The sequence below is a fragment of the Plecotus auritus genome, assembly GCF_963455305.1.
Source record: "Plecotus auritus genome assembly, chromosome: X".
NCBI lineage: Eukaryota > Metazoa > Chordata > Mammalia > Chiroptera > Vespertilionidae > Plecotus > Plecotus auritus.
Window position 1 is genome coordinate 127,645,479 of NC_137784.1, and position 21,264 is coordinate 127,666,742.

General features: G+C 40.5%; 1 protein-coding gene across 1 annotated transcript in view; it reads left to right on the forward strand.

The window, feature by feature from the left end:
- AFF2 (ALF transcription elongation factor 2) overlaps positions 1–21,264 on the forward strand; it is a gene marked incomplete at its 5' end in the record, with an annotated part of 502,187 nt that overhangs the window by 471,593 nt on the left and 9,330 nt on the right. Inside the window, 6 exons of the mRNA XM_080653155.1 lie at positions 2,319–2,608; positions 3,180–3,243; positions 6,632–6,768; positions 13,450–13,521; positions 13,849–13,942; positions 16,293–16,345. Of these exons, the coding sequence (XP_080509281.1) occupies positions 2,319–2,608; positions 3,180–3,243; positions 6,632–6,768; positions 13,450–13,521; positions 13,849–13,942; positions 16,293–16,345 (710 nt within the window). The remainder of the gene's footprint in view (positions 1–2,318; positions 2,609–3,179; positions 3,244–6,631; positions 6,769–13,449; positions 13,522–13,848; positions 13,943–16,292; positions 16,346–21,264) is intronic.

Genomic DNA, 21,264 nt, shown 5'->3' on the forward strand with positions numbered 1-21,264 from the left:
GACAACACTGTGAATGGACCTAACACTACTGAATTGTACATCTAAAACGGTTAAGATGATAAATTTGATGTTATATATAATTTCAAAAATTAAAAATGGAGTAAATTATCAGGAGGTAAAAAAAGTAATGAAGGGAGGGTTTTTTTATTCCTTTTCATTTTTTGGGGGGGGCAGGGGAGGTTTTCAACGCTAAGAGTTAGGATGGAGCAAAGCAGGAAAGGGAAGAAAGCAGGATGTGTTTAGTTTGGTGGAAGGTTCATGAGAGGGAGTAGTGGGAGATGATCTGGGATGACCCTACATGCCAGCAAAGGAACTCAGCCTTAGTGTATACTTGGGCGCAAAGTAGTGAAATGTGTGGAGCTTTGTTTAAAAAGTTCAGGCTAGCAGGCAGCTGATTGTGGATGGATTGGAAAAGCTAGCTTGGAGTTTGGAAGTTGGCCAGGAAGCTGTTTGATAGTCTCGGTCAGAAGGCATGAGGGCCTGCACTTTGAGGCTTCAGAATAGAAAGGGACAAATTTAAGAGATGTTGGGGAGATGCAAGGGATACTAATTTGTAATTGTTTGGATAAGGGTAATGAAGAGGAAGATATTAAAGATGAAATAGAACAGTGGTTTTCAAAAAGTTTTAGGAACATTATCATTTCTTGAAATGAATTCATTTACAGAATTTCAATATATAAAGTGGAGTGAAACAGAGTAGCTCATTTGAAGGCAAGGTGGGGAATACACAAGTTCCAATGCTCCTGGACCAGGGATGGCCACACTACCCTTACTGACATGGATAAATCCAGCGTTGGTGACAGGGAAGACCATCCTATAATTAACAGAAAGAGTGATCTGGTTTGGTTATCAATTTTGCTTCAGAGAAATTTGAGGTGCTAATGAGCTATCTTGGTGCAACTATCCAAAGGTGGTCACTGTAGGTCTGGAGCTTTGGAGAGAGAGTAACATTGAGGTTTCCGTTTAGGAGTTACCTGTTTATTATTAAATCTGTGACAGTGCATGCAGGATTGTCAAATTCTATCAAGGTCAAGAAAGAAGAGAGCTGAGGAATGAACCTTGCGGGGAGACCAGCTTCAGTATATACAAACTCAGAAGAACAGAGAGAGGAAGAGGCATTATGGCAAGTATAGTCAGATATAGAACAGTCAGAATCTTCCCACAGTTGCCAGGTGGGGAGTAGAGAGTCTTCTATGTGAATAAACATAGCAGGTAGTCTTGGAACACATGCTGCCACATAATTACAAATTTTACAACCTACTTTCTTCATCTGGATCCCATTAAATCTTTAAAAAAAATTTTTTTTAAATATACTTTTATTGATTTTCGAGAAGATGGAAGAGGGAGAGAAAGAGAGAGAAATATCAATGATGAGAGAGAATCATTGATTGGCTGCCTCCTCATGCCCCACACTGGGGATAGAGCCTGCAACACAGCCACGTGCTCTAACCAGGAATTGAACCATGACCGATGCTCAACCACTGAGCCATGCCAGCTGGGCCAGATCACATTATTTCTATGGCAATGACAGCTCAGCGTGAATCTCAGAAATCTCTTTCACATTTGATTTTTTGACCTCGTTAAAGTGAACTTTCATCATCCCAAGACTTCAAAATGAGGAGGCATTCATTTGGCATTCACTCAGCTGGAAATCAGTCAAGCTCCTTGTGTGAATGAAAAGGCTGTTTTGGCCTTGGTCCCAGGGTAATGACTACTGAAATACAATGTCTGGTTTGCTGGTATTTGACTGCACTGAACCTTGTATTTTGCAGTGACCTGAGTACTTATCCTAGTGAAAGTTTCTGGTCTGGTTTACTTATCAAAAATATATACATCAGGGTCACATCTTTTTTACTCTCTCCATTTCCCTTCCTACATTCCTCACTCCTCTCCTCTCCCATCACATCCCCTAACAAATTTAGACCTTTGCCAATGACTATTTGTGGAATTATGGGGTTATATAATCCCAGAACCTGACTAGCTTGGTGATTGGTGTCATCATAGAACAAAGTCTGGTAATTCACAGAATTCATAAAATATACCAGGGTCACTTATTTATTCTCAAGCTCTGTCCATTATTTTCTTTTCCTTTGTTTTATTTTTTATTAAATTTATTGGGGTGACATTGGTTAATAAGACCATATAGGTTTCAGGTGTGGATTTATATGTTACAAGATATGTAAATTGTACTGTGTGCCCACCATCTTCTGTGACCTCCCTTGTCTTGTTTCTTAGTGGTCTTGGCCTTCAAATCATTTATGAAAAGATGTTCTAAAAAGCTAAATCTAATGAAAGTTATTTGTCCTCTTTTTTCCCAGGAGGGAGATACTCCAAAAAAGGCAACCTCTGCCACTGTTACTGTCGTCAACACTGCTATTGCCACTGCCACTGCTACTGCCATTGTTACCACCCCCGTCATAGCCACTGCCACTGCTACTGCCACGGCTACTACCACAAGCACTACCACTACCATTTCCACCACCACCTCTGCCATCACTACTGGCCTAATGGGTAGCAGTCACCTGGAGATGACAGCCTGGGCAGCCCTGCCCCTTCTTTCCACCAGCACCACCAGTGTCCGGAGACCCAAACTCACTTTTGATGACTCGTATGTTGTCCCCAGATTATCATGGACCCAGTTTGGGAATTGTGAATGGGGGGTGGTGGTAGTATGACTTTTTAGCACCATACAATGTATCACCCAAAATAAGACCCCAGCAGTAATCCCTATAGTTTTAAAAGTATATCCGTCTTCCTCACATACTCCTATCCTAACCAAGAAATGTCTTTGGCTCATTTAAATCGTAGATCTCTGTTACTGTTTCCAAAGGCAGTTGCTTCATTCTAGGTTTTTGTGTCCTCCTTTCTTTTTAATGTTTTTAGATAGAACTGTGTACCAACAAAGAGGTTTACAGCTATGTTTTGTTGAATCTTTTTGGATAAATGGAATGGTGGGGTTGGAGATTATAGTTATTTATCCTAATGGGTCATTATGCACTTCAGATTTCATTTACAGAATTATTTCAAAGTTATTTATTATATGAATGATAGCATTCATCTGCCCTTCTCAAGGCATTGTATAGGAATGGATTTATAGTAAAACATGGTTTTGATTATTCAGTTTGTAATGAAAAAAAATGAGCCATTGGTTTCTGAAAGAGGTTATTTTGTTTGTTTAGGGTTCACAATGCTGATTATTACATGCAAGATGCTAAGAAGCTGAAGCACAAAGCTGATGCACTGGTAGGTTTGCTTCCTCTCATTGTTTTGTTCCCGTTAAGGTATTATGCTTTAAAGGAAAAAAAAAAGAAGACACTTTATATACAATTCAAACTTTCTCATTGCTGCTCTGACATAGGGAGTTTGGAGCTGGTTAATTCATTAACACTGTAATACCCAGATTCTTTTGTACTGTGATACCCTGCCACTCATGTATTTGTGTTTTTTTTTCATTGTTATTTCCCTTGCCCCAACTTCAGTAGGTACATGGCATATACTATTATCCTTGTCTTTCAAGTGGATTTGAACTGACTTTTGAAACTGCTCTGAAGAAGCTGGGGGGGGGGGTGTCTTTGGGTCTGGTAAACCAGAAACCAATATGGGAAGGAAGAGGGTTATTGAGAGCTAATAAAGTGGCCTCAAAAATTGACTTCGCAAAACTGAGGTATGTAGAAAAAACTTAGCTCCTTGCTGCATTTGATTACGTGTTTCCAGAATGAGGCCCATAGCCAGGCTAGGACTCTGTACAAAGAGAGGAAGTTCTGTCATCTGGATTTCCCAAGACACTAGGCCCTGCTGCCTCTAAATGTTTTGATCACCTAGAACAGCAATGAGCTCAGGAGTTGTTTGACTTTATTGATCCTCCTAACAAGGGGTCTCAACCATGTGTTACAATCACTTGGGGAGCTTTAAAATAACCCTGATACCCAGGCCACACTCTGGAAAAATGGAATCAAAATTTCTGAGACTGGGACCTGGACATGGGTATTAAAACTCCCCAGGTGATTCCCAAGTTCAGCCAAGATTGAGAGAACCACTGCCTTAGCGAAGGCCCTAGGTCAGACTCCTCACCGTTGACTAAACCTCAGCATAACTAGAGATATTAGTTAGCCCATTGAGTTAAAAAATATCATCCCCCATCATTACATTGTGTCATCCAGGACTTAGCTGTTCCATTTTTTGACACTAGGAGGGCTATAAGAAAGTATCATGACAGTCTCTGCACTATGACTTGTGTGTAGTCAACGTCAACTGTCCATGGACTTGCATCTGCTGTTTCTCTACTTTTTTGTCATTTTCTCACTGTGGTCCAAATTGCTCAGCTATTGTCTGCAGCTAACCTTTCTGTGGTGTTAACTGTCCATTGGAAACACTTGTTCTCTGCTTCTGCATATGAAAGAAACAAGACAGGCTGGTGCCAGCTCCACTAGAGATGCTGGGAAGACTGTGCCTGTGACCATTGTATGTGTGGTGAGAGATTTGAGTGACATTGGTGGCCGTGCTGCTGGCTTGAAGACCAAAGTTATTTTTCCTAAATGTCCTCAACTCTGATTCACTGCATAAAGGCTCTGGAGTTTGCCCTCTGTCAAAATCAGGACAAGGAAGCACATAACTATTTATTTGACAAGCTGGTCCATAAGCTGATGAAGACTGGGACACACCTATGAGACCATACCTATGACCAAATGTTAAAATAACAGAAAAATCAGAGCCACAGAAATATATATACATATGATTCAGAATAAGCATCATTCTTTTCCATCCAGGGTCTGTTTATATGTTCCCCCTAAGCCACCTTTGTATTTTCACCACAATGTATTTTCAATTAGGGAGATTCTGCCCCCATGGAGACAAAGTGGTTTTTGGGAGTGGGGTGAAACAGTCTTAGATGTTTCAATGATTTGTGTCCCTTCAAAGGACCATAGTACATAAAGAGATCATCAGGACATAATTGGTATTAAAGTTTTAATGGAGATGTGTGAAAAAAAATATCTTAAAAAGCCCCATCTGGGGATGGTGATAATGAAAAAAGGGGGGTTGTGAAACGTTCATTTAGAGTATGTTATCTTTGCTAGGCTTATGTCTATTCTAGAGTTGGAAGTCCTCTGGTAATTCAAGCTCCTTATTTAATAGATAGAGAAATTGAGGCCCAGGAAGGGGATATGATCTGACCACTAAGTGTCATTATGGTTTTGAAATTTCTCCGGACTTCAGTTATACCTTTTTGAAAACGGGGTGGAATAGGGATAGGAGATCTTTAAGGATCATTCCAGCTATGGATTTATGAATGAAATCACATTTGCAAAAATCAGGATATAAAGATAAATTTCTAGATGGGAGAGCTATTTGGAGCCAGATGACCTCAGGAGATTATCTTGTAAACCAAGAGAAGATAGTTTGCATATACATAGGTTTTCAGAAAATCACTTTGAATTTCCTTGAAAACAATATTCTCCAAAGCATCTCACAGAAATGAAACCACAGAATTCCTGCAATACATAAAAGCAGAAAAGCATTTTTTGTAAAAAGAGTCATTTACAACAAGAAATTATTCAGGACGTGTAACTCATCATTTTATAGTTGTACTTAATGCTTTGCTAGAGGCAGCTACTCTGCCATTTTGAGAATTGCTGCCGGTACTGTTGCATAAAAAAATATTTTGATAAGATATACAAGAAAATTAAAATAGCTAAATCTGTATTATATTGGTCCTTTTACACAAAATTCTGCATTAGTGGAATTCTTATATCCAGCTATCAAAAATGAAAATTTTAAATACTGTTATAAAATACTCCCTATAAAAATATATATAATATTCATTACACATAAAAAAGAAATCAATATGTCTAAGTCACTTTAATGGTGACCATTATCAAGGCTAAAACATTTTGGAATAAAATTTTACTAAACTAAAATATTTAGTAATGCTGTATTTCTTGGCTTTTTGACACCCTATTCCAGACCATCATTTACAATGAAAGTGATGTGGTTATTGTCAACAGTCACACTATAGCCTCACATTTTCATGACAATAGCATCAATTTGTTACTCTTCTCTGTGGGTGTGAGGTTGATGTGCTCACAAAGAGTTCCAAGCAAAGACTGTAGTGTTCATTTTCCATGAGGTTTATAAAAAGCAGTTTTATTGCAAGCAGGTCTATAGGATACTACAATGACCAGTCTAGTAATTTTAGGGAATAGAAACTAGTCAAAGCAGTGATTTGGATTCTGGTCTATCAAAAAGATAACAACAACATAATACTACCGCCCATGATACCTTAGCTATTTTTCTTTCCTCAACCAGCTTCAGTGTGATGACAATAGAATCTTAAATCAATTATATTATTGTCAATACAAATTCATGCATCAGGGTTTCTCAACCTTTGCACTGTTAGGCTGGCTAATTCTCCATTATGGAGGCTTCTCTGTGCATTGTGGAATGTTTAGCCACACCTCTGGCCTCTGCCTACTAGATACCTCCTGTCCCTAGAGGCAACAACCAAAAATGTCTTCAGACCTTGCCAATTGTTCCCTGAGGGAGGGGTGAAAAATTGCCCTAGTTTGAGAACTCTTCCTTTATATGAAGGAGAGAAGGGAATACCATATTACTAAATCTTCTTTTTTTTTTTTAGTTCGAGAAATTTGGCAAAGCTGTGAATTATGCTGATGCAGCCCTGTCTTTCACCGAATGTGGCAATGCCATGGAGCGTGACCCTCTAGAAGCAAAGTCTCCATATACCATGTACTCTGAGACTGTGGAGCTCCTCAGGTAATTGGTCTTTCTGCAGCCAACTTCCTAAACTCATTTCAGTCATCATTAGAAGCTGCTATTTTTTAAAAATATCATTTCCACATAGTAATGATGTGTCCAAGGCATCTTCTTCTTAAAAATCATGATAATTAGTTTTTGCCATTTTATTAATGTCAGAAAATTGATAATTGATGGACACTGCTTTTATAAATCATCCCTTTTAGAAGTTATAATCTTCTATAATAATAAAAGGGTAATATGCTAATTAGACAAGACATCTTCTGGATGTCATTCCAGACGTCTTTCCTGATGAACCCGGGTTCAGAGGGAAGCAGCCCGGGTCCCAGGTGCCTGCAGGCGGCTGGAAGAGGGAAGCCTGGGTCCCGGGTGCCAGAGGGAAGCTGGTGCTGGCAGCTGGAGGAAGGAAGGCCTATTCTTGCATGAATTTTCATGCATCTGGCCTCTAGTGTGATATAATTTGCAATATTCATAAAATTAAAATGGAAACATAGTAGGTAGAAGTATAATAATTTCACTGTTTGACATTGACATTTGTATTTTCAAAGTGCAGTTTTAGAACTAAAAAATAGTGGTGTTATTGGGATTTTTGTTATAATCCATGATTTGTAAGAACTTTTCTGCAGTGGTTATTTAAAGAGAGAGAGAGAGTACTCTTCCAACATGAAGTAATCATTAAGGCTGCATGTGTGGAGTAGACTTTCCCTGCATGTAGAATTTCGGGGAAACAGACAAGGTGGTAGCAGGGGCAGAGGAGACATGAGAATAGGAGAGGGTATATTAACTGCACAGATTATTGGTTTCATTTGTATTTTAAATGAAAATTTTTGGCCTGTTGGCCTTGGCAGAGTAGAATTTGTAGGTAATCAAAAAATTCCTGGGAAAGGGGAAAGAGAAGAAACAATATCCATTCTAGTGTTTTCCAGTAACTTGCAGATATTTGGAAAATAATGTACCTCTGAATGGTGGATAAGCACCAACATTTGCTGGAATGATTAAATAATTGCTTTTGATTGAACAAATAGATCTTTACCTTATAGGCCCTTATATTCTAGTCACCTCTGACCTGATTAATCAATGTCCGACCTGATTTCTAGGTTTTTACTCTGTTGTTTATATCTGCATAAATGCTTACAAATCTGAGGACACTTGTACCTAAACCTTTAGGCACATTGGACAAATTTAGCATACATATTTTCATAGGAAAGCATTTCCAAATATCTAAAGAATGTGAACTATTCTAAAGAAAAAATATGCTCACTGAAATAAGAAGGTTTAGTTAAAACAAAAAAAGTAAAGAGATCATAAAGAAAGATCTAGCCTTGCCTTGCCAGACCAGGCAGCCATCTTTGGCTTTTCTCTGCTCTGATAAGCATGTAAAGTATCTCTCTGACTTCATGCATTGGTGAAAGCCATCACTGACATTCTATAGCTTTTAAGGGAAAATTGATTTTTTGTGTCTATTCAAGGCTGCCTGTGATTTTCAGAGCATAAGATGAAAATTCTGGCAAAAATGATAAGCATTAAAAATTAAGAGAAAACAATAAACAAACATGGAGAAAATTCATGTCTTCTATTCATCCAAAATGTAAATTTTTTTAAAAGGCACTTTTTAAATTAACAAGAAAATGTAAAAATGTTAATCCCTGGTGTTAGCACACACACAAATAATATTGGTGAACTAGGCCTGTCTTATGCTGGTGATGGGAGAAAAAGTGATCATTATATATTGAGGACAATTGTGCATTGTGTAGGAAAGCCTATTAATATAAGTATTTTTATCGTTTGAGCCATAACTCAACTTCTGGAAATTTGAATTTCCTCTCCTGAAGAAAATAATTATAGGGATAGTACAAGTTATCTTTATGGTGTTCTGTTTTGCATAAATTATAGCACACAATTAGAAGCAAACTAAAAAATCAATAAGAATAATTAATTACATCGTAGTACACTCAACAGAATACTTTGTAGCCCTTGAATTGCAACAATAATGGAGACTATGTAGCTGTATGAAAATGTTTATAACTTGATGTTAAAGAAAAGCAAGCTTCAGAATTATATACACATTACATTTCTGACCATGAAAAGCATTTTTCTGCATGTGGACCAATCTGGAAGGGAAATGAATTTATAGCTGTAATGGGGTGAAATTATGGGTGCTTTCCCTTTCTATATAGTTTTCTTTCTTATTAATTTTCTCTTAGGAAAATATATGCTCTCTAAAAATATAAAAGCAAAACATCAGTTTTATTTTTTGGTAAAAATGCAATGTGAATCATTGAGTAATATTTATTTCCATTAGAAAACACTACCCTTAATATTTTACACAATATTCTTTTTTTCTAAGTACAGGTTTTTTTTTTTTTTCATTATATGATAGTTTACTCCCTATAGAAGTATATTTCAGCAGAACCTCATCAAAATTGTAAACAATTTATGGAAATTCACTTTAAAGTCAATATTTCAAACTATTTGGAATTAATTATAGACTCATGCAATCATAATAAATGATACAGAAAGATCCTGTGTACTCTCACCCAGTTTCCCCCAATGGTAATATCTTGCATAACTATAGTACAGTATCACAACCAGAACATAGATATTGATAATCTATAATCTTTATTTAGATTTCACCACTTTTTTTTTCAGATTTCAACAATTTTACATGCACTCCTTTGTGTATCCTCTCTCTCTCTCTCTCTCTCTCTCTCTCTCTCTCTCTCTCTCTCCATACACACACACACACACACACACACACACACACACACCTACACTAGAGGCCCTGTGCATGAAATTCATGCACTGGGGGTGAGGGGGGGATCTCTCAGCCTGGCCTTTGTCCTCTAGCAGTCTAGGAGCCCTTGGAGGATGTCCGCCTGATGGCTTAGGCCCACTCTCCATGGGGATCAGGTCTAAGCCAACATTTGGACATTCCTCTCGCAATCTGGGACCCCTCGCTCCTTACTACCCGCCTGCTCACTGCTCCTTACTGCTTGGCTCACTTCTCCTTACCGCTGCCGTGGAGGTGGGAGAGGCTCCTGCCACCGCCACTGTGCTCGCCAGCTGTGAGCCCAGCTTCTGGCTGACCAGCGCTACTCCTATGGGAGCACACTGACCACCAGGGGGCAGATCCTGTGTTGAGCATCTGCCCCTTGGTGGTCAGTGCACATCATAACGACTGGTCATTCCACCATTCAGTCAATTTGGCTATTAGGCTTTTATTAGATAGGATATATATATTTGCATATTTATTAGATAGGATATATTAATTTGCATATTACTCTTTTATTAGATAGAGTATCTCCTATCTAATAAAAGAGTAATATGCAAATTAACTATCACTCCACTACACCCACAAGCCACACCCACAAGCCAATCAGGAGTGAGTATGCAAATTAACCAAACCAAGATGGCTGCAGCCACCGACAAAGCAGGAGGTTTGGGTTTCTCCAACAATGGAGGAAGCCAAGCTTTCCTGACACCCTGGTGGGCCCAGGCCTCCACTCAAGGCTACAACGTTTCAATTACAGAAGATAAATAAATCCCAACAAAAATGGTGGCAGCCACGGAGCTGGAGAGAGCAGGAGGCTTGGGTTGCCCCTGGCGATGGAGGAAGCCAAGCACCTGCAGCCCTGGCCTGCCTTGCCCTCCGCTTAAGGCTACAAAGTTTCAATTATAGAAGATAAATAAGTCCCAACAAAAATGGCTGCGGTCACTGAGCAAGCAGGAGGCTTGGCTCCGCTCAAGGCTACAAAGTTTCAATTATAGAAGATAAATAAATCCCAGATACCAGGGCTTCCGCAAGGGAACCCCCACCCTGATCCGGGACACCCTTCAGGGCAAACAAGCTGGCCCCACCCATGCACCAGGCCTCTATCCTATCTAATAAAAGAGTAACATGCAAATTGACCATCACTCCAACACACAAGATGGCTGCCCCCATGTGGTCAAAGATGGCTGCCCCATGTGGACACAAGATGGCCACCACAAGATGGCCAGCAGGGGAGGGCAGTTAGGTGGGACCAGGCCGGCAGAGGAGGGCAGTTGGGGGCGACCGGGCCTGCAGGGAAGGGCAGTTAGGCATCAATCAGGCTGTCAGGGGAGTGGTTAGGGGGTGATCAGACTGGCAGGCAGAAGTGGTTAGGGGCAATAAGGAAGGCAGGCAGGCGGGCAGTTGGGAGCCAGCAGTCCTGGATTGTGAGAGGGATGTCTGACTGCCCGATTAGGCCTGATCCTACCAGGATCGGGCCTAAATGGGCAGTTGGACATCCCTCGAGGGGTCCCAGATTAGAGAGGGTGCAGACTGGGCTGAGGGACACTCCTCCCCATGCACGAATTTCATGCACCAGGCCTCTAGTATATTAGTGTGTGTGTATATATATATATATATATATATATATATATATATATATATATTCCCTCTAGATGGCCTGCAGGGCTGCAGGGATTGGGGTGAAACCCACAGTCCAATGCAGCCTGCAGCTCCTACCAGCCGCTCCCGCTCATCCCAGCCCCACTGTGCCTGCTGTGGGCTCTCACTCAATCAGTCCTGATCAGGAGAGGTTTGCACTGCCCCTACAGTGCTTGCTAGCCATGAGCCCTGCGTCTGGCTCTCCCAAGGAGAGTGGCCTGTGGGATTGGGCTGAAACCGGCTCTCCAACATCTCCTGAGGGGTCCCGGATTATGAGAGGGTACAGGCCAGGCTGGGAGACCCCACCAGTGCATGCTCGGGCTGGGGAGGAACCATGGTAGGGCTCCAGGGCATGTCCGTCCCATCTTGCTCAGTCCCAATTGGCCAGACCCCAGCAGCAAACTAACCTACCAGTTGGAGCATCTGCCCCCTGGTGGTCAGTGCACATCATAGCAAATGGTTGAGCAGCCTTAGCATATCATTAGCATATTATGCTTTGATTGGTTGTTCGGTTGTTCTGCCATTTGGTCTATTTGCATATTACCCTTTTATTATATAAGATATATTACATTTAATGTAGTATGTGTGTATATAATTTTTTTCTAGAGACATTTCACTTGGGAATAAAATAGGCTAAAGCAACTAGATCTTCTGATCTATTTAACCAATTGAAGCTGCACTATCAAGTCACATCAAAAGTGGTTGCAATTAGCCCTAACTGGTTTGGCTCAGTGGATAGAGCATCGGCCTGCGGACTGAAAGGTCCCAGGTTCGATTCCGGTCAAGGGCATGTACCTTGGTTGCAGGCACATCCCCAGTAGGAGGTGTGCAGGAGGCAGCTGATCGATGTTTCTCTCTCATCGATGTTTCTAACTCTCTATCCCTCTCCCTTCCTCTCTGTAAAAAAACAATAAAATATATTTTTAAAAAAGTGGTTGCAATTAAAAGGTGACTGTAATATGAACATAGTTTTTAGTAGTGTAATATTATGTTGAAGATATTTTTATTGCTCTCTAGCCCCAACAGTATGCTGGGTACAGAGAGAGCCCCATTTTCTTCATTCAAGTAATTATAGTTTCTCTGAACTTGGGAATATGCAGTGGAAATGTATTTGTGAAAACAAGTAGGACATCACAAGGACTTGACATTTTATTGATTGAACTATAAAAGACAGATTTATTACATAATAAATCCCTTTGCTTAATATTGCAGCAATAAGAGGGATCCACATCAAATGCACAGGTCCTTTTGTTGAAACATGTTCACTGAACAGAATTGGAGCAATAAGTGGAACATAGAGTATGCCTAGGGGGTGCAGAGTGTTGGGGGACAAGCCCACACAGTTGCTGCTGTTCTGGGGAGGCTGCTGAAAATGGGGAGTTCATGGTGCAAGCACAGTATACCTGCTGGTTCTCCATTGCCTTCTTGCAAATGAGAACTAGTCCAGGCTGCCTGCACACTTTCAACTTCCTTCTGCAACATTAAACTCTGCTACTCATTCCACCATCAGCACCTATGAAATTGCATTAAAGCTCAGACATTGATTTTATGCAATGAATTTATTTCCAAGAATCTAAATGCCCAGAATGAAATGTGCTCAACTAAAAAAAGAAAAATAAGAATTACTCAACCTTTGATCAACCCAGTGTGGAAAGTAACAATTAAAGAGAATGGAAAAACAAAATATACAAGCACCATAAATTAAGGATTTAGGCCCTCAAATGCTGTGAAATTGGTCTTCGTTTTAAAAAAAACAAAACCACTTTCTATAGGAATATATTCCAAACCTGAGCCATTAGAAAGGACCTTATTAACTGTGTGATTGCGGTCTCCCCATGCTCCTGTCATACACAGTTGTATATTATTTACTTCATCTGTTATAAACGCAACTGAGACTGACATTTGTGTCCACCTCCCATTGAAAATACAATAATGTTTAGCAAGGTATTTCTAGAAACAGAATTTATCTACACACCAAACCAACAGTAATTCCTTACCTCTGTCTGAGAACATGGGCTCCAGATTTAGCCATCTTCTCCAGATTTAGCTGACTTCTCCAGAGTTAGCTTCTGTAAGTCATATCAGTGGCATTCTGACTATAATTTATTTATGCTTCCAAGAAACTGTGCTTTTGCCCACATGCCCTAGTCAGTCCTCCCTGTCAGAGCATATGTGGGACTAACACATTTAGAAGATGAGGATACCAATGACTTTGGGACTTTCTGAAGGATAATATAGATTCCACTTGAGCTTGTAATTTCTCTTCAAAGGTATGCAATGAGGCTGAAGAACTTTGCAAGCCCCTTGGCTTCAGATGGGGACAAAAAACTGGCAGTATTATGGTAAGTCTCATGGAGGCCAAGAGTAAATGGCAGAAATGTCACAGAACAATTTGAAAACTCCAGATCAACTTTAAGCTACTTAGCCCAGATCATTATTCTTGTTTGCCATTAAACTATTAAAGGATAACTAATGGATTTCTTCAGTCGCTGACTAAACATTTACTCTCCTAATTTATATCCTTATCAAGATGGAATTTTAATGCTTACCCCTTCTCTTTTAGTTTTTCATACTTAAGTTTCTCAGTAACTATAGGAAGGTTATGAATCAGCATTTTTTTATAGTTTGCTGGTTATGGCATTAACATAATCCTTTCCTCATCCCTACAGCTACAGATGTTTATCACTTCTCTACTTGCGGATGTTTAAACTGAAGAAGGACCATGCTATGAAGTACTCCAGATCCCTGATGGAATATTTTAAGGTAATCCTTATTTTGTATAATTTATAGGTGTTGGGTAATCACTAATAAAACTTGGCAAGTATGTTATTAAATATCAAGGTTGTTGCTGTTAAAGGCTAAACTTCCCTTATCCCAATAGGCCATGGCCCTCCCACCTCTCCTTTGGGACTCAGCAGAGAGCTTATGTTTTATTTGATTCCAGGGAGAGAAGGTATAACAATAGTGCAATATAAAAATTATTCTCTGGACTAACCAAATGGCCCTTGGCAGCTTCCCAGTTGCAGTCAGGGGGATGATGTCTTCTGCACTACCCTACATGGTGGACCCACCATGAAACACAGCTTGTGGCTGTGATCAGTCTTTTGTTAAATAAGAAGCCAATTCAGAAATTTCTCAACCCCTGGGCCCATTGGCCATGAGGAGTCTTGAAGTACAGTGGTTGAAGTTAAATACAATTGATTACTTTGGTTACAAACACAAACAACAAATAAATAAATCTACCATCTAGGGAGCTGGAATGTTTAATTTGCAAGGAAAAGAAAAGTATATATATCAACCTCAACATGCAATGCCAAAATTTGGGAATGAGCCTGGATGACAACTGCAATTAGTAGCCTGGTGCTAGGCCTGGCCACTTTACCAGAAATAACTGGCATGAGCATCAGTGGAACTTATGCTGCTTCTGCCCCCTCCCCCCCCCAAAAAAATGGTCATAATTTAAAATTGAGGAGGCTCAGGACTCCTATTGGGCTTGTTTCAAAAGAGAATATCTATCTATCTATCTATCTATCTATCTATCTATCTATCTAATCTGTCATCTGCCAAGTACATGGGAACATTTGGCTAAATTGCACTGAAGCAGTTGTTTGAAATTTAAGTGAGTTAAATTATGACCTTGCATCAATCATCCAAACCCAGTGAGTGTCAGGGCACAGCCAGCTATGTGATAACACTGACTGGGTTGGGGAAAAGAGCAGGTTCACTACTATTATGTGGTGTATCTATAATGCCATAAAGCTAGTGCTTATGTAGGTGGACAGGTTCAAATACAACAACTGCCCATCCCTTCATATCTCTACAGTCTCAACCTATGTTCTAGAAAGGTGGTTCTTAAACCTGAGTGGGCATGCCAATCCCCTATAGGGCTCACAAAACCAGAATACTAGGTCCTGTCCCCCAGAGTGTCTGATACTTTATGTCTGAGATGAGGCCTGAGAATTGCCATTTTAATAAGTTTCCAGGTAATACTGATGGTGCTGGTCTTATGATCACACGTTGAAGGTCAATGCTCTAATATCTGTCCTCTTCGGCCTGTCCTGTAGCTTTCAGGGCATTCCAAAATACGAAACAGATGTTTAATAACTTACGCCTCTGTCAGAGCATTGAGCTTCTTTGAGATTAAAAGTTGGAGTTTGCAGAATGTAACTTAGATGTGGATCTCTGAGCTCCAGAGAAATGGTGCATTCTCACTGAGCTCTTGAAAGTGCTGCCTCTCTCTCTCTAGCACCCCATTTGCAAAGGGGGCTGGGCATAAACCCAAGAGGCAGAAGAGGAGCATAACCTGGGCCATGAGGCCTGAGAGGCAGACCTGAGTCAGGCTCAATGCCACAAATATTCTGGCCCTGTACTACTTGGGCTCTAACCTGGTGAAGTCATTATAATGAGCCAGGTCACTGTCCTATTGTGGTGATTCTGAGTATCATGTTTGCCTGTACTCTACAAGTGTATGGCCACAAAAATATAGCAGACCGATTCTTTAACCCAGCCCAGATCTATCAGATGAAAATAGAACGTTGAGCATTCCATTGCAATGCAACCCTGGACCAACTACATTGCTAAATACTGAAAATAGTCATGAGTATTTGCATGTAAAGATAGCAAATAATGTCAATTCACAAAAAAACAAACCACAAACCACTGCTTGGTCCCAACAAATTCTTGGGATATCAGAAATCACAGCCCACCTTGAATCCCAGGGAAAATGTTTGCAATTGGAGCTAAAAGTGAAAAGCTTTCCTGTACTCTGAAGAGCTTGTTTTGCAAAATAAATTTCAGATGAAGATAATTAAACCACTTCTTGGAGAACTGAGTCTGATTTCACTGGGCCTTTTAGTATATAAGATCTTTCATCAAGTGACTTTCATGGTCCTGATTGGAGGCCACTAATTATCCTAACCAGCTATTTTCATCGAGTGTTTGTTGGTCGTGGTGTGCTGATGTGCACATATATCCTAGCTCTGCTAACAAAACAAGAGGCATCCTGAAATGCTGCAATCAATATTAATGTACTCTAAATCACACTTCTATCTGTTTGTGAATTAATAAAACACAAATAGATGTCCTTATTTCCCTCTCTTTCTCTCTTTTTTAGCAAAATGCTTCAAAAGTCACTCAGATACCATCTTCATGGGTAGGCAATGGAAAGTAAGTATCTTATGAAAATTGCTTTTTCTGAAAATCAATGATGTAATAGACCCCAAATATTTTGTATTGACAACTCAGAAGAAAGGTAAATTTTGAGAATATAGTAATTTTTGTACACACAAAATTCTAATCAAATTTTAGCTAATTCCAAAACAGAAAAGTTTAACATGATCTGATTCAAAATTTCTTTAACTATTTGATCTTTAAGCTATATTATGGCCTTAAAAATGTCTGTTAATGAGATGGCAAGCACCAAGCCATTTCAGGGAGGCAGGGTAAAAGTTAACTTTAATGTAGTGATTTTTCAATAATTCACTCAGTAAGGAAAAACCGATGAAATATTTATTGATATAAGTTAAGTGCTATTTAATAAAACCAAATGCATAATAGTGTTAAAAATGTGAAGTCACTTAGCCAGCCAATTATCTGAGCCTTCATTATGATTTTTATATTAATATTAAAATACCCTGACCTAAAATATAAATGCATCTACTGTAATGCTGATTTAAGGCTCAATGAACTCATCCACTCTAGTGGCCATATTTAGAGCTCTATGTGCTTGGGGCAGCTCAGCCTTCCAGCAGTAGGGTAGATGTCTGGAAATCCGTTGACCAGGTCCTGATGCTGCTCTTAATTCCAAGGTAAGCTAAGTGAACCCCTTCCTTTCTATGGGTTTGTTTCTCCATCTCTAAAATAAAAGGGCTGGGGCTGATGGCTTCCTGGCCAATCTGAAAAGCTATTCCTTCCAAGAGAGAGACTTTGAGTCCTAATTCTGGCTTAGCCATGAACTGGCTATGTGTATGCGCTTACTTGCTTGAGCATTAAATTATACTCTGATGCTGATAGCACCTTTACCACCCCAAGCTAGTAGTGAGAAGGGAAAATAGGTGACTGTGGACACAAACATTTATAAAGAGCTTATTTTTTTATTGCCATCATTTCAAAAGTCTTGCATCTCTGACCAAAACACTTTCTTTGAGAGTAAAATAGTCTCCTCTGCCACTTTATAAATATACTAGAGGTCTGGTGCACAAAATTCGTGCATGGTGGGGATCCCCTCAGCCCAGCCTGCACCCTCTCCAATCCAGGACCCCTCAGGGGATGTCTGACTGCTGGGGATTGGCCTAAACTGACAGTCAGACATCCCTCTCATAATCCTGGACGACTGGCTCCTAATCACTCACCTGCCTGCCTGCCTGGTTACCCCTAACTGCCAGCCTGATCGCTCCTCACTGCCTCTGCGTGCCAGCCTCATCTCCCCTAACTGCCCCCCCACCGGCCTGGTGGCCCCCAACTGCCCCCCTGCTCGCCTAGTTGCCCCTCATGGCCTCCCTGCCAGCCTAATCACCCCCAACTGCCCACTGCTGGCCTGGTTGCCCCCAACTGCACACCCCCCTGCTGGCCTGGTTGCCCCTAACTGCCCCCTCCGCTGGCCTGGATGCCCCACATAGTCTGCTGTTCAGTCGTTTGGTCGTCCCTCACCAACCCCCCTGCCGGCCTGGTCACCCCATGCAGCCTGCTTGTTCAGTCATTTGGTCATCTCTCACTAACCCCCCTGCCAGCCTGGTCATAGGCAGCCATCTTATGAGGGTGTGAGGGTTAATTTGCATATTACCTCTTTATTATATAGGATACAAAGCACACTCCCAAAGCAGTGGGATGTTAAACTCTAAGATCATAAAGACTTTCAGAGTGTGGGAGCAGATCTATTAAAAACTATGCATTAACTCAATTACTGTATTGAAAGGCAGTACCATTTAAATAGTTGAATTAGATCTTACTCTCATATTGACAAACAAAAATGAAAGAACACTTCTCTCTGCAAGTTCAGAAAATAAAAATAGCATTGAAAAGCCCAGTATTTTCTCTAAGCACAGAGTAAATCAAGGGCAAGTTTGGGTAAGCAGCCATTAAGGATCACTGAGAATCCTATCTAATAAAGAGGGAATATGCTAATTGACCCTCATGCCATCGCAAAGATGGCAGCTGGTGGCGCCCACAGCCAAATAAGGAGGGAATATGCTAAATGACTGCCCACCCTCAAAGATGGCGGCACCCATAGCCAATAAGGAGGGAATATGCTAATTGCCCCACCCTCAAAGATGGTGGTGCCCACAGCCACAAGATGCCGGCTCCCAGTTCCCTCAGCCCTACCGGGGCCTCAGGCAGTCCCGGCCGCTCCACACGCCTGCCTCCAGAGTCCCCCCATTCCTTCAGCCCCCCAGTCACCCAGGTCCAATCCGAGGCACAGGCAAGCCTAGGATGCCAGCTGCCCAGCCACTCAGGGCTGCCCGAGGCTCAGGTAACCAGGGCCGGCTGAGACTTGCGCTGCCAGCAGTGGCAGCAGCAGAGGTGTGATGGGGCATCACCTTTCCCTGATTGCTGGGTTGCCTCCTGCCCCCGAGGGCTCCCGGAATGTGAGAGGGGACAGGCCTGGCTGAGGGACCCCCCCCCTCCAGTGCATGAGTTTTCATGCACCGGGCCTCTATATACATATAAAACCTGAAATGAAAGAACTCAAAAATATCCTAAGCTTGTGAAGTCATATTAAAAACCTCCTGTAATCATTTTTTAAGCAGCTTCTATCTGAAGAAAACATGCTCCTTTTGGTAGGCCATAGAGCTAATGAATTAAGGAACTCAAAATAATCATCCAAAGGTTGTATCCTGTCTATTCCACAAACACTTCAGGTGCATTTCCTTTTGAGGGGCTGAGGATCCAGTTGAATTCAATGTGATTCCTGCACTCTATAAGTGCACAGTCCAGTAAAAGGCCGTGACAGGTATGAACAAATTTCTTTGGAAGCCCAAGAAAAAGAGAGCTTGGGCCTCTTTGGTTAAGGAGGGCTTCTTATCTGCAAGAAAATACTGATTTCCCACCAGTGAATGAGGATAGCTGCCCCCACACAGGACCTCTCATAGCACCTTCCAGAAGCAGCACCCCTGACCTTGATGGCTATCAGGGAAGAAAGACCAATAAATCAGTTGGAAGAAGAAGAAAAATCAGCTTGGTATAGAGGAGAAGTTGACAAAGGTTTTCTGTAAATAACCAAATAGTACTTATTTTGGCATTTGCCAGCTAAATGGGAAAATTGGGGTTATTATATAGAAAGAATACAAAAGAAAAAATAAATTTATGAAAAAATTTACTGGCGAAATTCAAAATATAATAATTAAGTACAACTTTTATAATACAAGTTTCCTAAGGATAAGAATGAAATTTAAGAAAAAATATTAACTTATTTGAGATTCAAAGTTAGTGTTTCCCTCTCATCAAATTGATTGCAAATGTTCATCTTTTCAAATCATTTGTAGCTCACAGGCCATGCAGAAACAGATAGTAGGGCAGATTTTCCAACCCCTGATGCAGAGTCATGGAAGCCATGTTATGGACAGTTTAAAAAGCTGGGCAACAATTTTAAAAGTCACATAGAGAGAATAAAAAGAAAGAGAGCTAGGAATGTTATGGAATTGTGAGATAAGGAGGCCATTTGAGGCCTTTACAGGAGCTGCTTCAGTAGACAGGTGGCTGTGGGTGTGGTATTGAAAGGGTTAGAAGAGAATGAATGTCTACTTGCATGAGACATTGGCCAGTAAAAGGATTTTGAGGAGTCTCGTGCTCACTGGAGGAAACATCCACATTAAACAAAACTTGGGAGGGCTGTGCCTGTGTGAACATGAGTGAGATACCTACGAGCCTGGGAGATCAGTGGAAATAAGCCAATATGGACACAAGGGTAAGGGTAGAGGTGGACAGCCTTATCAAGTGAAATATTTTATACAGTGAAGGGTAAGACTTTTAAGTAACATGGTGGAATGGAAGGAAAGTAGACTTGGAGAAAAACAAACCTGCTTCCTAAAAACTTTTCAATTACAATTTATTTTTAATATTATTTTATATTAGTTTCAGGTGTCCAGCATTGTGGTTAGACAATCATGTACTTTACCAAGTATTACCCCGATATTTCCAGTAACCTCCTGGCAACATACATAGTTATTACAATATCATTGACTATATTTCCTATGTTGTACTTTATTTCCTGATGACTATTTTGTAAATTCTGATATGTATTTCTTAATCCCTTTATCTTTTTTCACCCAGTCCCCCAAATGGCCTCCCCCTTGGAAACCATCATTCAAAACAGACATGCTTTCAAATTTTGGCCCTTTTACTGATTTTCTGTGTGGTCCTCAGAAAGGAAATGCACTTCTCTATGCCATTTTATCATCTGTTAAACAGTGGTGGCAGAAACTCACCTATAGTGTTATCTTGAAACTTAGTGATACTATTAGTAAAGCCTAGAGCACCATGCTTGCTACATAGTAACTTTATAAAATGGTGGCTGCTTCCATTTTTGTTGTCATCATTACCCTTTTTAGTTGGAAATCATAAGCAATTTTGCTTCTAGAACTCCCACAGCTCTTGATTTGTTACCATAGGTTGCTAGAACTTAATGGATTCTGCTCTCCTATTAGATTATTAGGGGCCACTTATTCTTTTTTATTAACCGAACATTGTGTGCTGACTACACATGAAACACCTGCTAGACCCTTTAAATATTCTTTATCCTTGTGCTATATGTATTCTTCTGCCCTCCTCAGGGCACCTTATATGTAGTGGATATTAAATAATGAATAGAGGGATAGCTGGAAGGCAATTTGTTCATTTACTTAACTGGTATTAATTAAGTACATAATATGTGCACCAGACATTTTTCTACATAGCACAGGATAATCAGAAATAGACAAAAATTCCTGCTCTTGTCAAAGTTACAGCCTGTTGGGGGAAAGACAGTAAAAAATATGCAGTATGCTAGATGATGATTAATTTCAGAGAGAAAATAGAAATAAGGAAGGGGATTGAAAGGGCTTCTGGGGATGGGGCAGGGAACAGTAGGACAATTTTTAATAAGTATGTTA